Source organism: Mastomys coucha, unplaced genomic scaffold, assembly GCF_008632895.1.
Source record: "Mastomys coucha isolate ucsf_1 unplaced genomic scaffold, UCSF_Mcou_1 pScaffold20, whole genome shotgun sequence".
Taxonomy (NCBI): domain Eukaryota; kingdom Metazoa; phylum Chordata; class Mammalia; order Rodentia; family Muridae; genus Mastomys; species Mastomys coucha.
This window is the reverse complement of record NW_022196903.1, coordinates 85,489,047-85,505,575: the sequence shown is the minus strand read 5'-3', so window position 1 is coordinate 85,505,575 and position 16,529 is coordinate 85,489,047. Positions and strand designations below refer to the sequence as shown.

Sequence of the window (16,529 nt, the reverse complement as noted above, 5' to 3'; positions counted from 1 at the left end):
TCTTTGCTGTTTAAATCTCCACTCTTCTTTCTTCATACAGTATATTTCAAAGCTACAAGTTAACCTGTAAGCTCTGATTTGACTGCACCCTACCACTTTTGTTTGCAGGACTCTTGTCTACTTTATATCTAGTATTTTAATGTTTTCCACTGTCGTGTTGATTTAAACCCTTGAAATCTACAAAAATGAGGGTTGAAGCTGTGCTCGTCAGGGTTTCTATTGCTGTGATAAACGCCATGGCCAAAAGCAACTTGAGGTTGGGATTTCTTTCATCTGACTCCTCCACATCATTGTCCAGGGGAGTCAGGGCAGGAACCTGGAGGCAGGAGCTGATGGTGAGGCCATGGGGGAGCTCTGCTTGTTCCTCGTGGCTTCTCTAGTTCTCCTTGTTACACAGCCCAGGACCATCTACCCAAGGGAGACACTTTCTGTAGTGAGCTGGAACCTCTCACATCAATCATCAAACAAGAAAATGTCCATAGGCTTGCCCACAGCCCAGTCCGATGGGGACATTTTCTCAACCAAAGTGCCACCTTCCCACATGACTCTAGCTTGTAGCTTGTACAGGGGTTTTAACTAGTTTCTTTCTTTAATCTATCTTCCACTGCACCAAGCCTCTCCTTGGCTGTATTTATTCCAATATTTAACTTGCTTCCTAGAAATTGTTTCAATTTCTACATCTTCTATTTTCCTAACACCTCTCTCTGCTTTTCACATCTTGAGGTTTTTCGTTCTTAACGTCTTTTCTGTATGTTTTAGACAGACTTAAAGTTTCTCTGGAATTCTATATTGGTTCCAGTCCCAAGCATGCAAGTTCACCTGTCTGTTGTGTTAACGGTCAGAGTGTGGGCTCACCTATCTGTTATCTCTACCACCACAGTTTGGGTTGGCCTATCTGCAGGGTCTATGCTCAGGTTGGCAATTCAGCTTCATTGTTGCAGCTACTTCAGCTGTAGTTGCCCAAGGACTCTGTGCTCTGTGGTACTGGAGAGTCTCTGAGCTGTCAAGTCTTTGAACTTCACCAGTTTCAAAGGTTTGGAACATTACATTCTCAGCTCAATGTTTCTGCAATACTGAGAAAGGTTTCTGCAATACGTCCATGCAGAGGTGAAGCCACCACAAGTCCCCCACCCATGCCCAGCCGTGGTGCTGCATGTGCTGGCAGACTGACCCTTTTTGGTCCTACCCAGCAGCGAGATGACACACCAATTTCCTGCTTTGAGTCAGCAATTTTTCCCTGAGCGGTGCCTAGCTGCTAACATACATTTCAGATCTATTATCTTCCTTGGGTTTCTGAATTCCATAAATAAATGGAAACAAATAAATAAATCCCATCTACTCATACCTGTCTTCAAATTTTTCATTCTTAATTTTAAAAAATGTTTAAGTTCATTCATCTAAGTCTCTCTGTGGCTGGATAGAAATGCAAGTTACCTCTATCAGCTGAAGTCTCTGTATTACCTGGATGTTCTAAGGGTCCAAGAACTAGGGTATGTATGTGTGTGTGTGTGTGTTCATGTGTGTGTGCTCATGTGTGTGTATGTGTGCATGCTCATGTGGTGTGTGTGTTCATGTACGTGCATGTGTGCATTTGTGCATGTATGTTTGTGTGTCTGTGTGTGTGTATGTCTAAGTGTGTGAGGGGGTGGAGGACAAACCCTTGTATTCATTGCCAGAAGTTGGGCGACTTCATCAATTGCTCTCCACCTTGTTTATTTGCCAGGCATGGGGGTGCATGCCTTTAGTCCCAGCACTTGGGAGGCAGAGGGAGGCCGATCCCTGAGTTTGTGGCCAGTCTGGTTTACAGAGTGAGTTCCAAGACAGACAGGACTACACAGAGAAATCCTGTCCAAAAACTCACAAAAACAAACAAAATTTGTTATTTTTATGAGTGTTTTACCTACGTGTGTGTTTGTGTGTGTGTGTGTGTGTGTGTGTGCCTGCACACACTTGTGTGCCCTACATGTATGTATGTAGTTCCCACAGAGGCCAGAAAAGGGCGTCGGAATCCCTGTAACTGGAGTTACATAGGTAGTGAATGCCCTGGGGTGCTGGGAGCTGAATCCAGGTCTTCTGCAAGAGCAGATAGTACTCTTAACCACTGAGCCATTTCTCCAACCCTTCCTCCTTCTAGTTAGAGATAGGGTCTCTTACTGAACCTGGAGCTTACCATTTTGGCTAGGCTATCTGGCCAGTGAGCCCCAGGGATCAGCATTCCCATCCCCCTTGTAGCTCTAGGATTCTAGGGCTTTGTCTTTACACAGATACTTGGGGCCTTGGGTTCTCAGCTCCTCATGCTTGTGCAAACACTTTCCCCATTGAGCTACCACCTAAGCTCTCAACTCTCTAAGGACTCATGTCCCAAGATATCAAGTCCTGGTCTTTCCTAGTGGACCCTGGCTCTCCAGGAGGTGAGGACTAGTAAGAGATGTACAAAAGGCACCTGCATCCACTCCACCAAGGTTCTCCCCCTGGGGTCCTCCCTCCCTCCTCCTATCCTTTCTGACAGCTTTGCTGGCCCTAAGACTGTTGCTTTCTTAGTCTCTCTTGCACTTGGAAGATCATCAGTGCCAGGCGGAACTATACTCCAGAGTGGAACTATACTCCAGATGCCATGATGGGCATGGAGAAAGAAACTTCTAGACTAAGGAGGTACCTGTGTGCCCAGGAAGCTGAGTATCACAGTGGAAGAGGCTCTCTCTCCTACTTTGGCACCTCCGTATCCCCTACGCATGTGGTCTGTGGATACCCCTTTCTGAATGTGATGTTTTCAGCTCACACCGACTTGCTGGGCCCTTCTGACTCTGCCTACTGCCCCAGCCCATTCTACAGCACCGATCCTTTCTCATCTCCATCTTTATTGGGAGGACCCTTCCTTTAACTTTTGCTTGGCAACTCCATGGTCCCACCATGTCCTTCCTGGCCACCATTCCCATCTAAATACACACATCTGTTCCTGTTATCTTCTTCACCAATTAGCTCCAGACTCATCCTATTGTCGCCATGGGATAAAAAGTCACATACTTAGGCTGTAAGACCCTAAACCTCCATGCTTTCCCATGGCCCATCTTTGTCGCGTCCGCTCTGCCAGGGGCACTCTTGTCTTCCCCTCCTGTTCTTTGAGATATCGGCTCTGGAGGCATCACTGACTTTTCTCTCTGTCCTAGATTCTCACTCCCATGTGCCTTGCTGATATGAGCTGAGGCACAGAACCCTAACTGTGGAGTCAGCCTGAGTTCAAATTCTCTCACCAAACCTATTTGTCTTTAAAAACAGAAGTGGCTCAGCACTACAAAGCAGGAGATCACTTAAATTTGTAATTGCTGAGAAGCGAGCCTAACACAGAGCAGATGTTAGGCTGTCCCTGACCGCCAGGGGCTCTTGTTCTCATCCACTGGGTTTACCCTGTGACCGAGGGCCTGCCTGACAGAGCCAGATGGAGTAAGTATATGGTATCTGAGTGACAACCATGTCCCCACAGGCTTCCATCATGACAGGCACTGTACAGTCCGTGGCTGTGGATGGCAGGCCTGGCTCTCGACCATGGCGCCGGAGCCGGGAGGTCCGAACTTCCTCTGAAGACCTGCAGGAGCTGCTGCTACCAACGCCCCTGGAGATGCACAGGGTTGGTGTTGGGGGCTGCAAGCAGGCATAAAGTATGGGCACTGGGTACCTTGAGGACTTTATCTGCTTGGGGGATCCTACCCCTTGTTGGGCTTTATTATTTCTCATCATAAAACAGAGAGAGACTTAGGGGCTGGAAAGATGACTTAGCAGCTAAGAGAACTGCTGTTCTTTCAGAGGGCCCAGGTTTGATACCTGAGACTCATACCAGGTAGAAACCATCTGCTCTGCTGCTCTCCAGTAGCACCAGGCACACAAGGAGTACACAGACATACATGCAGACAAAATATCAAACACAAGATAGCTGGTTGTGGTGGCACATGCCAGTAGGATTTGCTGAAGGAGGCAGAGGCAGGAGGATCACGAGTTAGAGGCCAGCCTGGGCTACACATTTAGCCAGGCAGTGGTAGCATATGCCTTTAATCCCAGCACTTGGGAGGCAGAGGCAGGTAGATCTCTGAGTTCGAGGCCAGCCTGGTCTACAGAGTGAGTTCCAGGACAGCTAGGGCTACACAGAGAAACCCTGTCTTGAAAAACAAAACAAAACAAAAAAAACAAACCAACCCATATGATAATAAAATTTTTAAAAAACCAACCAACCAACCAAACAGCAACAACTAAAATACTCAGGGAATTTTTATTAGGTTAGGTTTTCTGTAACTCTCACTGTTTAAGTAATTACACCCCATACCTGCATACAGACACACCTGTGATACACAACAAGCATTTTCCAGCAAACTTCTTATTCCTGTATGCATGTATGCATAAAAATTTGTATGCTACATACACAAGTCCATGCACACATATTAAAGTTACATTACATATATGAATATATGGGAATGTACAGTAGGTAGAGATATTCTCTATCTACAGGTTCTGAATTCAGTCCACCAATCACAGATCAAAAGTACTCAGGGAAAAGCTGGACATCATGGTACAGGTCTTTAATCTCAGCAGTTGGGAGGAAAAGGCCAGAGGATCTCTGAGTTAAAGGCCAATCTGATCTACATAGCAAGTTTCAGGCCAGCTCTACATAGCAAGAACATATCTCAAAAAAAAAAAAAAAGTATTCTAGGGGAAAAAAAATCTGTACTGATCATGGGCTTGACTTTGACTTTGGACTTCATTCTGGGAACAGAACATTTATATAGCACCGATGAACGGTTTCAGAGGCCTTCTCGAGACAACTTAAGCAGGTGGACAGGCAGGCACAGGTTCTGTGCAGATCCTACACCAGTGAGCCTCTGCAGATTTGGGGATCCTCATAGGGTCCAGGAGCTGATACCCTACAGATACCAAGAGAGCAGTTAGCATGCTGCTGCAGGCAGGTGACCGACATCACCTTCCCACACTACTTGCATCTCTTGCACCCATGTATATCTGTACGAGGACCATGACATCAGGGCACATGCCAAGTCCGGGGTTTTGCCCTGGATGGTGAAACACCATGATCTCTTGCTCCCCATTCTGAGGGACTCCTTAGGTATGCACATGGTAAGCTGCATATGGCAAGGCAAACATCATAAGGCTCAACAGGCTGCTGAGGGCAGCCTGGAGTATGGCCAGTTAGTAGGCTGGGCCTGAATCCCAGGGACATAATGGGAGTTGGAGTAAAGGTCACCCCTTCTCCCCACAGGTGACCCTGCACAAAGACCCCGTGAGGAACGACTTTGGTTTTAGCGTCTCAGATGGCCTCCTGGAGAAGGGTGTCTATGTCCACACTGTGCGCATTGACGGGCCAGCTCAGCTTGGAGGCCTGCAGCCCTTTGACCGTCTCCTGCAGGTAACCCAGAGGAATCCCAACACTGGCCCAGGGTTAGAGCCCTATTCCGTAAGTGTGCATGGAAAGGCCAGTGGGATGAGTCAGGTGAGGCTGTTCCCGTCAGAGCTGAGATGTCATTGACTGTGGACTCCTTGATTGATGGAGGGGCTGCTTATCTAGTTAACTGTCCCTCTGAGATACATGACCTCTATAGGTCCATAGGTTCCATGACATAGGAAATCACCTTGCTTTTCTGAGGTCACTCCAAAACATTAGATGACAGATCCTTTCCCAACCCACCGACCAGAACCAATCCTATGATCTAACAAAAAGGGATGCTGGGAAAGAAAGCTTTGCCTAACTTAGCCTCCCTAGAATTCCCTTCCCTTGCTGAAGCCATTTTTTTTCCCTTATAGTATTTGTTCTAAATGTACCTAAATTTTGTTTTCTTCTATTTCTGGGTGAGTGCAGGACTTCATTTCAGGAAAATCACAGTTTTGATGTATCAATGAGAAACACAGCTCTTGCTTCAAAGGGAATGAGAGAGTTCACTCTGGAGCCATTAGTGGTTGAAATTAATACATTAAAAAAAAAACTAGTGGATATATCAGGTAGGCTGATTATAGCAGATCAGAAATACATGTTTTAGGCCCCAGATGCCATCTAATGCCATTCTTAGTTTGGGGGTTTGGTGGAAGCTAGTGGTCACTTGATCATTGAAAGGATGTTAGGTCAGGCATAAGTGGACAAGGAATGACTTATTCAATGGGAGCTCAAGATAAACTTCAAGCTTTGGTCCTGGAATATTCCAGCCTCTCTCCAGCTCTAGCCAGTCTTATAGGTGCAGCTTCTCTCCAGAACTTTCATTCACGGGGACTCTGTCCCTCGGTTGTGCACTGTGTAGGTCAACCATGTTCGCACTCGGGACTTCGACTGCTGTCTGGCGGTACCACTCCTGGCAGAGGCTGGGGACATCCTGGAACTGGTCGTCAGCCGTAACCCACTGGCACAGAGCCGCAGGACACCAGGAGCACCAGGCCCCAGTAGTCCCCAGATGCTCTGAAGTCACTATGTAGCTCAGCTGGAGGAGTGGCCTCCAGTCATCCAGTTATGGTGTGCAGATTCCACACCTGGTAGAGTGGCATCTTCAAGTTGGATCTCGGAGAGCCTCATGGGAAAGGCGTCATCCCTGCTGCTCAGCCAGGAGAGCTCAGCTCCCATCTCAGAGTGGCAGGAGGAATGGGGACAGCCCAGCTCAGTGCGGCAACTAGACTGAGCTGCCAGTGCTTCCCATCCTGGGAGGCTAATAAGTAGGAGGTGGACAATCCTGGTCTATGGCAGGAGGCATTCAGTGACCCAGCTGTACAGATGGTACCCAGTGCACAGGGACCCTGCCACCAGGAAAGATATGGCACAAGAACAGTGTCCGCCCTTCTCCCAAATGGTGGTGTTTTGAGAGCCTCCAGCATCCCCAACCATACTGAAGAACCCCAATTAGGAACATCTGGGGTGCTAGAGAATGCTTGCCCTTTCCTTCAGGTTGGTCGTTCAATCATTTCCTTTTCTGGGTGATTCCGAACCCCAGAGCAGAGCTGTGGCCATCAACCCTCCTGAGCCACAAAACCTTAGTCCAAGTCCCCGTCCAGAGAAAGGGCACTGCTCAGGTCAAAAGGTCCAGGAGCATCCACTCACCTGCCATTCCAACAGATAACCATGGAAATAAGGCTGAGCCACAGCTATGCCCCTGATCCCATCCATGGAAGAGAGGAAGAAGAAAGAAGCTGAGATGGAGGGAGGTCGGCTGAAGGACAAGAGAGTAGCAAGAGGGAGCAGTGTCCAAAGAGGCTACACAAGGAGGTCCCCAGCATCCCTTAACTCTGGGTTCCTCCATCTCTGCCAAGCAGAACCCTTCCAGCTTCAAGCAAGACTCAAGACACTTCCCAGTGGTCTGGGCTGGCTTGGAGACTGGCTTCCTGTTTGTCCAGCTCAAGGTCTCAAGGACCCAGGGGGCCTCCAACCCCACCTCATCACCCCTCTCTGCTCTTGAAGCTCATTGCTGGAAAGAACTCCCTGTTAAGAGGACAGCTGGGGCCCTAAGAAGCCATTCTTTTCCCCAGTTCCCTTGGCTGAGTAACCTTGAGTAAATCTGACAGACACAGAGCGAACTCCAGCCGCCCACTCAGACCTGTCAGCTCTCTGCTTTTCCTCAGCTTCCCCCCATACCCTGCCCTTCATGCTGGCCTCCCCAGGGACCCTAATGCCTGGGTCCAGGTAACCCAGTGTCTCTACTTTCACTGCCCCAGGGTAAAAAGATACTACCCACCCATCATGGGCACCAAACGAACTAAGACCTTCGGCTTCGAGGGCAGGTAAATGGCACAGCAGAGAGGTGACTCCTGGCCACCAGCACACCTGATGCTGGGTGACCTTGGGCAGATGGCTCAGCCTCTCTGGATTTCTGGTGTGTGGCATGACTGACTGTACCCTGAAAGCCTCTTAGCTTGGAAAATCTGTGTTCCACTTAAAGACTCCAGGCTCCGAAAATGCAACCACTCGACCACTACCCTCTCCCCGGGCTGAGGCTCTCCCATCCTCCCAGATGTATGCAACTAGGCCAAGCGGGTGGACCTTCTGGCCGTGGCCTGAGGCCTTCTCATATGCAATATCCCCCCTGGCTTCTCACAGGGGTGTTTGCCCCACATAACATCCCTAGCCCCCTCCCCAGTGAGCATCCTGCCTGCCTATGCATTTTGGGTACCTCCCCTGTGACACCCATCCCCAGAGCTGTATTTTTCTCTGGCTAAGATTAGAACATATTCCTTGTAAAGTATTTTTCTATGCGGGTTTTCTTAGGGCTCCCAGGAAGCACCCAGCACACCCATGGCTCCACTGCACAGGCTGTTCCTGGTCTGTCTGGGGCCCACGTAAAAATCTTTGTCCCACCAGGCATCGCAGTGACTGGGGGGCGGGGGGAAGTTGAGTGCTGTTGGGGTGATTTTGTAATAAAATTGGTTAAATGCACAAAGTAGGTTGTTTGCTTTATAAAAATAACAGGCTAGCAAGGTTCAGCTTCTGTATGGATCTTGTAGCCTCTCAACTTCTTTTCATTCATTCATTCATTCATTCATTCATTCACAAAGCGGTCCGTGGAGCTGAAGAGATGGCTCAGTGGTTAAGAGCTCTTGGTTCTCTCAAAGAGGACCTGGTTCCTAGAACCCACGTGGTGGGTCACAACCATCTGTGACTCTATTCCCAGGGGAGCTGATACCCTCTTCTGACCCCTGCAGGCATGAAGCACACATGTAGTGCATATATGCACTACATATATATGTATGTATACACACACAGAGGCAAAACATTCATATACATAAGATGAAAAAAAATCTTTAAACAAAAGATACTGGCCCACTTTGGGGGCTGGAGAGATGGTTTAGTGCTTAAGGGCATTTACTGCTGCTCTTCCAGAGAACCTGGGTTCAGTTCCCAGCACCCATGTTAAGTAGCTCACAACCACCCATAACTCCAGCCCTAGACCGAAATCCTCTTCTGGCCTCCATTAGCACTGTGCTTATGTGCACATATCCACCACACACATACACACACACACACACTAAATAAAAATAAATCTTATAAAAACCCAGCTACTGTACATCCTAGTGAAGACATAGGCATCCTAGTGAGCTGGTCATAGAGTCATAAAGGCACAAAGACGAGTGAAGACAAAACCTACTGGAACAGAGTAGCCGGGCTGAGGAGAGCTGCAGTCCAGGCAGGGCTTCTCTGAAGGGGTGATAGTTTAGGACAGAAGCCAGCCCTGCACAGACCTAGAGGAAGTGTCCTGGGTAGAGTTGGGGGTGGCGAGTGCCACAAGTGCAAAGCACCCATGGTATAAATGAGTCTGGCAGGTTCTAGGGCCCAAAGGGGTGGAGGCACTGGAAACTAGGCTGTGGGGTGGGATGCGTCTTAGTTTGTGCGGCCAGGGGATCTTTGGCCTTGATGAAGGGAGTTGTGGCTCCCAAGTCTCGAGGACCCAGGGTGAAGTAAGTTCTGGGGTCCAGAGAACAAGGCCAGGCCTGTGGAATGGAGGAAACTTGGAGCTCTAAAGGCAGACAGAAGCTGTTCCCTCTGGGTGTCAGTGCATAGAACTGAGGGCTAGCACCGTCCACACAGCCTATAAGCCAAGCACAGTTTTGAGCACTTTGTAAGAACTGGTGGGATCCTCCCAGCAGCCTTCAGGGGAGGAACCAAGGCTAGAAGGTTAAGTGATTTGCCTGAAGGTGTACAGGTAGTGTGGGTGGAGCCAGGATCCAAACACAAGCCAAATGGCTAAGACACACAAAGGGAGAGAGGCAGACACAGGCCATCAAAAAGGCTGTGGGAACATAGTGGTGAGGTGCTCTTTTAATATGACACTGTCTATGAAACCAGCCAGAGCAGACCCATAGTCCTCATCCACCCCAGATCTGGGTGGAAAGTCTATGTTACCCCGGAACAAACCCCTTGTCTGGGAGCTTCCCATCAACACCTCTCATCTCTGTGGATGCAAGGAACAGCCTGTATATGAAAACCTGAAATCCAAAGTGCTCCAAAATCTGAAACTGAGGGCATCAACACCCCAACACAGTGGATAATTCACACCCGAAGTCATGTAACAACCCAGCCAAGACAAAGGAGCTGTAGGACCTGAAGGAAAATCAATTCCATGACTGTCTGCTTAAAGCAAGCTACATTAGAACTGGCTAGCCAGCTGCTGGTCTGAAAGTGAGGTTTCAGAGGGCACTACCTCATTAACTTTTGAGGGAAGGGTTAAGATTAACAAAACAAAACAAAACAAAACAAAACCCCACAGCTGCCAAGATAATTTCTTATTGGCACCTGGACAGAAGAGTGGGGGACACAGGGCTCAAGGCTACCTGTGAGAAGTGCAAGCATGCATCATGTGCAAGGGAAGGCATCAACCTATCCGGGAAGACACATTTTTATAAGCCAAGAGGACAATCATATGTCACAGGTTCAATTTAGCAAGGCAAAGGAATGGGTATATATCATGGGGTCACTAGGTTGAAAAACATGGTCTTCAGGATACATTAAGCTTAAAAAATGTAAACTTGCCGGGCAGTGGTGGCACACGCCTTTAACCTCACTCAGCACTTGGGAGGCAGAGGTAGGCAGATTTCTGAGTTTGAGGCCAGCTTGGACTACAGAGTGAGTTCCAGGACAGCCAGGGCTACACAGAGAAACCCTGTCTCGAAAAACAAACAAACAAACAAAAAGAAAATGGAAACTTAATCGTGTAAGGTATGAAGACTTAGTAAGAATGTATAACAATGTAGCTCCTCCACAAGAATGTGGTTCCTGCTTTGGTTTCACTGCACCAGGCTGTGGGGTGGGGGTGGCCAAATCCCAGTTATAAGCTCGGCTTACAAGCACCAGGACCCAAGTTTAATCAAAATCCATGTTAAAATGTCAGGTGGGGCCTAGGGAACAGTTTAGTGGTTGGAAGCTCTTGCTGCTTTTCCAGGAGATCGGGTTTGGTTCCCAGCACCCACATGGGCAGCTCACAACCACCTGTTAACTCTATCTTACAGGGGCTCTGATGCTTTCTTTTAGTCTCTATGGGCACTGCATCCACATGCACAGACCAACACCAAAAGCCAGGTGCAACAGTTCTTGCAATCTCATAGCTGGGGAGAAGAGAGAGTGAGTCCCTAGGACTCCCAGGCCAGCCTGTTCTAATTAGCCAGCCCCAAGCTAGTGTCTGAAAAAAATCAAGGTTAGCAAATGCTCTTAACAGCTGAGCCAGCTCTCCAGCCCCAGTGAAATCCCTTTATAAACTGTAAAGTGCTGGCCAAAATGTTGAGGTGAACTGGCCACTCTGAAACACACCAGACATTCTTGGATTTTAAAAAGGAAATGTTTATTGTTGTGTTACAAGGTGATTATAAACTCCTCTAAAAAAAGCAAAGATGGATTTAAAATATCAATATACATATTCATCTAAAAAGCAAAAGAGGAAAAAAAAAACCAAAACCCTGCAAAATGCGGGGTTGTCGTAATTAAACATACACAGAGCTTGTATACTGCAAGACAGGTCACACACCAAGGATCCTTCAAACACAAACGCTCCTCCCCTTCTTGGTTGGTTTCAGGTTTTGTGTGTGTGTGTGTGTGTGTGTGTGTGTGTGTGTGTGCGCGCGTTTGTTTTTTTGTTTTTTGTTTTTTACAAAAGTTTAAAATATCTTAAAAATATTTTGAAGTTTTTAAAAAATGTCCTGATGAGCCAGACATATTTCTGAAGGAGGCAAAACCCACGTTCTCAGCTTTTTTTCTTGTGCTAAATACAGTCACAGTTGTTAGGGATTGGAAAGATTAATTGGTTTTTAAAAAAAAAAAAAAATGGAACTACCATCTCATTTTGAAGCCAAATATATAACAAGATGCTCTATCCTTCAGGGAACATGCCAGAACATGCCTGTAATGACACCACCACCACTCCTCCCTCCCAGAGAGCATGGACAGCCAGTTTCCTGTGAAGGCCTGACTCCTGGGAGATCAGATGGAGGAGGGGAGGAGGCACTGCTCTGGCTTCCGGGACACCCCTCTCCATCTTGGAGTATCTGGGTTTTGTTGTGTGTGTGGTTTGGGGCTTGATGAAGGAGGGGTGTGCACACAGAGGTATTTACAAATGTCCATAAGGACAGGGGGTCTCAGGTTTGAGTGGGACTGTGAGGGGCCTTCTCTAAGGTGCCTTCCTGGCTTGTGTCTGCATCTTGGAGAGAGGAACTGGGCTGGCACCTGTTAGACTGGTTGCTAGAGCATTGCCCCGTGCAGAGGGGCGGGGCTGGAATGCTGTGGGCCGTGGCAGTGACTCCCTGTGATAAGAGAAAGCCCCATTTCTGTGCAGAGAAGGCACATGCTGCTTTCTCCTCATGCGTTGCCATGATCTGCATGGCTTTCCAGGGTGGGGTATGGAGCTGAGGACTGGAGGCCAGAGGCAGAGAAGGGAAGAAACCCTCTCTGGCTACTTCCTGCATAGCCCTGGGCTACATGGAGGTCAAAGGCCTACCCACACAGCCTGGCTAAGGTTCTTCATACTAGCGATGATGTCTTTGGCCCTCAGTTTCCTGTGGTACAGTTTGAGGGAAGGGTGCATCAATTCCTACTTCCCAATGGCTTTGGAGGGAGGGAGGAAGGAAGGGTGGTGTGGGGCCCTGGGTGAGCAGGACGGTGAGGTGTTCCATGAATATGGGGCAAGGGCCCTCATCAGCTCTGGCCTTTGGTTGACAGGGAAGGCTTGACAGTTTGCTTAGGCAATGCCCTGGTCCTGCCTTCCCTCTATTATGTCTTGGAGAGCCTGGAGCTACATAAGATTCAAATGTCCAGTTCCACTTAGCTCACCTTGTAAGTCCCCATGCTAGGCCTATTCTGTTTACATAAGTGCCTTGGATGGGGCCCTCTGGGGTTGTCCACAGTGCTCAGCAGGGATCCTCCACTTGGGAGATCACATAACTCTTAGGACCAAATAACATCTCCCAGGAGAGGTCTCCTGGGCCCACCTAAAGTCCTCATCTAAACCTGGCAATGTTCCTTGCTTCCTGTCTCCATCTGACAGGCAGGACAGGATCTGGCCTGTTCTAGGCCAGGGCTGGTTGGTGAACAGCTTAGCCCTCTCTCCAGGAGGCAGGCGGACCAGAGTCACGAGCTCTACTTCAAAATGTTACTTACATGCAGACGTGAAAAGACAAGAATCACAAGAGTCGTCAGGGCCAGGGGTGGGGTGAGGAGGGTATTGAAGACAGGTGAGGGGACATTGTTGGGGAGTGGGCTCGGGAGGTGGCTGGCCTTCCATCCAGGCAGGGCCTGGGGACTTGGCCCGCTGTGTCTTTGGTCTAGAATTCAATCTGGGAATGATTAAAAAGGCCTTTCTCAGACCATTTCCAGAGTGGTGCCATTTGTCTGCCAACCCCAAAATACTGAAGGCTCGCCAGGGGGGTGTGCCCGGTGGGGGTTAGGGGTAGGGTAGACGGGCATGACCACAGACATTGCCACAGCTGGACGAGCCTCCCTCTCCCTTACACTTCACCTGTCTTTCAATCACCCACAGTGGTTACTTTTGAGGTTCCATCGAACAAAAGAAAACCAGGGTACATTACAAGTCGGTAAAATCGGGGAAGGAGAACTCCAAACACTCAAAATAACACAAGAACAACCAGAAATACACAGGACAACAGGAACACAGTACAATCATGGGTGGCTGAGTCAACAACCACTGGAAGAGGATTATAGGGTCACTTGGCAGAGTACATTGCTTTGGAGACAGAAAAACGTCTGTACATTTGTCAAAGAAGTTCAGGATGGCACAGTTGGGCCCAGTGGAGGCTGGGGTGAAGGTGTAGTGCCCTCTCCTGGTTCAGAAGGAAACAGCCCTGCCTGATGCTGGGCAAGCTCTGGAGTACTGACCTCATCTCTGTGGAGACAGCTTCAATGGACAAAACTTCCCTTTGCCTTCTCTCTGCGGTTCCCTCTGGGCAAACACCTGTCCCAACAGCCAACGCAGTGGCTTGGAAATTCTCTGAGGTCACTACCAAGTTGGCTCTGTACTTGAACTCAGATCCAGGGTCTACAGCCCCTTGGAGCACTCCTTGCTGGGAGCTGGATGGTTCTGGGGTGGTGCCTTTAACAAGTTTGTCAAGAGGCAAAGAAGAAAAGAGCCCTCCTGGGGCACACTTGCCAGCCTGGGGCACACTCACCCTCCTGAGCTGCTAACATCGTTTGGTCCACTAGCCTCCTGCCTCTGGCCCTCACCAACATACATTCTTCTTGGGGAATGCTCTGGTCATCACCCGCATGACGTCACACAAATACCGAGACACTTCCTGAATGTGATCCCCACCCGGAAGCCCCAGCAGCTCCTGTGGACTGGCTCCAGGCAACCATACTGGGTGCTCAAGAAAGGACGGGGATTCTGCCTGGGCCTGCAGAGGCTCCCAGACCCAAGCCCCCTTCTTACCAGACACTCAGACGTCCCTACGTCCCTACCTCTAAAACCCACGGTAGTTCCGACAGTCCCACTGAGTACCCGCCCATTGCTTCAAGGGCAGGCGTTGGCCCTGTTACAACCGCTTCAGCTGCTCTCAGATCTATCCTTCATGCTGAGGGTGGGGCCATTATTTTGGCATCTTTCCTGTTGGCTGAGGAAGAGTGAGGGTCTCCCCACCCTCAGGTCTGTTCAGCAGTTGGGGGCTACCTTTCCTCAGCTGTGTTCTTCCTCCTGAACCAGCTCAGAAGGGACTACACCTTTCTTGAAGATGTATCCACCATCGTAGGAAAATTCCACCCAGCATTTAGTATTTTTCTTTTTTTCTCTTTTTCGTTTGTTTTTTGGGCAGAACTTTCTGCCAGCTATATAAGCACCGAAGAATTGCTTTTGAAAAAACGAGATCCGTTGCTGGCAAGACCAATTCAAGTGGCAAAGTGTATGACAGACTCTAAGTATATATAGTTATATGTTAAAAAAATACAAAGAAAAATTTACCAAGTTCCCATAAAATACATCGAAATCAATATGAAAGTCCATCCTCTCCCCAGGACATAGGCCCATGAGTTTTCTTTTTTGTACAAAATATCCCCCAAACAAAACAAAATACACATATACAGACACACAGGATACATACACACACACATAGAGTAACATTTTCTGTGACAATTAAAAAAAAAATCCTAGTACAAATATAAAGCTCTGTAAACCTGGTCCTATGAGAATCTAACGTTAGTAGTAAACAGCAGGAAAGCGGCGCCTGTCACATGGCCCGGACCTCACATCATGGTCTCCACAATGACGTGACTGGGTTTCATGAGTGCGCCGTTCATGAGGGTCACTCGGGAGTGAAAGGGTGTGGCCCCTTCGCGCTCCACAGCCCAGCGGTTGGGCTCCCTGGGAGTTATCAGGTATTTGACTCTCTGCAAAAGAAAGAGGAGGTGATCAGAAGCGGATTAGGGAGGGTCCTTCCCACTCACCTCCACAACATCCCAGGGTACTTGCTCTATGGCATCTGGCCAACTGCTACCCTTTCTGGCCCTTTTGTGGATCTTTTAAAAATGGAGGGGAATGGTAAAAATGGAGAGCTTCCTCAGCCAAGCTCTGTATTCGTGCTTACAGACAGGGTACACACAGGACATCCACAGGCAGATTTCTTTCCCCTGAGGAGTTGAGTCCTGTCTCCCTGTGGTTTATTCTCCCTGGTTTCTCTGACTTTCTGTTTCTACGGTGTCTTAGAGTTGGAAAACTGACCTAACCCTCACCTCTCCTCCAGCCCCCACTCCCAAGAAGAAATGTGTACTCCTTGGCCTCCCAGAGCCTTCATGAGACAAGGAGCCCCCTCTTCTGAAGACTTGGGCCTGGGAGACCACTGCAGGGAGGAGTGGTCCTTTCAGAGAGGAGCCTACAGGAGAATTCTCAGACACTCTAGCCATGAAGCCCAGGCTTCTCAGAGTGTTGACTGATCCATGGAACTGGGGAGGGAAGAGCTAGCTCTGCAGGGACTCTAGGAAGTCACCAGCAGAGTGGGAGTGGAACTTGGCTCCTGCCTCCTGCCTACTTCCTGCCGGGTGTCTGCTCTGACTGAAACAGGCCAGCAGTTTTAAAAAAAAAAAAAAAAAAACCCGAAAACAAGAAAGGAACAAAAGGCCCTCCTAGGTATTTACATCCAACCGTAGCCAATTTACAAGTGGGAGAGCTGCTCAAAGCCTGCATGTGCCAGGCCTGGTGTTCTCCTTGGCACGAGGAGTTTCAAAGGACTTGGGAGAAGCGGCTTATTTAAAAAGACATCATTTCACTGGAGAATTCACATTTCCACATTCTCTCGGAGGGAAAAAAAGCACCCAAACAAACAAATACAAGACCTGGTAACTCCACGCCATGCCCCTCCCACAGACATTGGTGCTGCCTCAAGCAGGTAGACTCCTCCTCACCGACCTAGCCTACCTGCCTGCTAGCTTTCAACCTGGCCCCTCTTGCACTGGAACACTGGGCTCTCAATGCAAAGTGGGAAAGCATACCCAGCTGGCAGCCACCCCGCTGTCTGAGAGGAAGCACAGTCTGGTCTGGAACCCTGGCCCGGCTGGAGATTCTGATAAACTCTAC

The 16,529-nt window shown here is 48.8% G+C and overlaps 2 protein-coding genes across 8 annotated transcripts in view; one reads left to right on the top strand and one right to left on the bottom strand.

Annotated features, from left to right (window-relative positions):
* Positions 1-8,405, top strand: part of Grip2 (glutamate receptor interacting protein 2) — an 82,292-nt gene extending 73,887 nt beyond the window's left edge. For all 3 annotated transcript variants that reach the window (XM_031382594.1, XM_031382592.1, XM_031382595.1), the window contains exons 22-24: positions 3,482-3,625; positions 5,261-5,407; positions 6,291-8,405. In XM_031382594.1, the coding sequence (XP_031238454.1) occupies positions 3,482-3,625; positions 5,261-5,407; positions 6,291-6,449 (450 nt within the window). In that variant the 3' untranslated portion in view covers positions 6,450-8,405. The remainder of the gene's footprint in view (positions 1-3,481; positions 3,626-5,260; positions 5,408-6,290) is intronic.
* A 2,876-nt stretch (positions 8,406-11,281) lies between these two features.
* The window catches only part of Slc6a6 (solute carrier family 6 member 6), a 76,142-nt gene continuing 70,894 nt past the window's right edge, over positions 11,282-16,529 (bottom strand). For all 5 annotated transcript variants that reach the window (XM_031382589.1, XM_031382591.1, XM_031382587.1 and 2 more), the window contains one exon: positions 11,282-15,346. In XM_031382589.1, the coding sequence (XP_031238449.1) occupies positions 15,203-15,346 (144 nt within the window). In that variant the 3' untranslated portion in view covers positions 11,282-15,202. The remainder of the gene's footprint in view (positions 15,347-16,529) is intronic.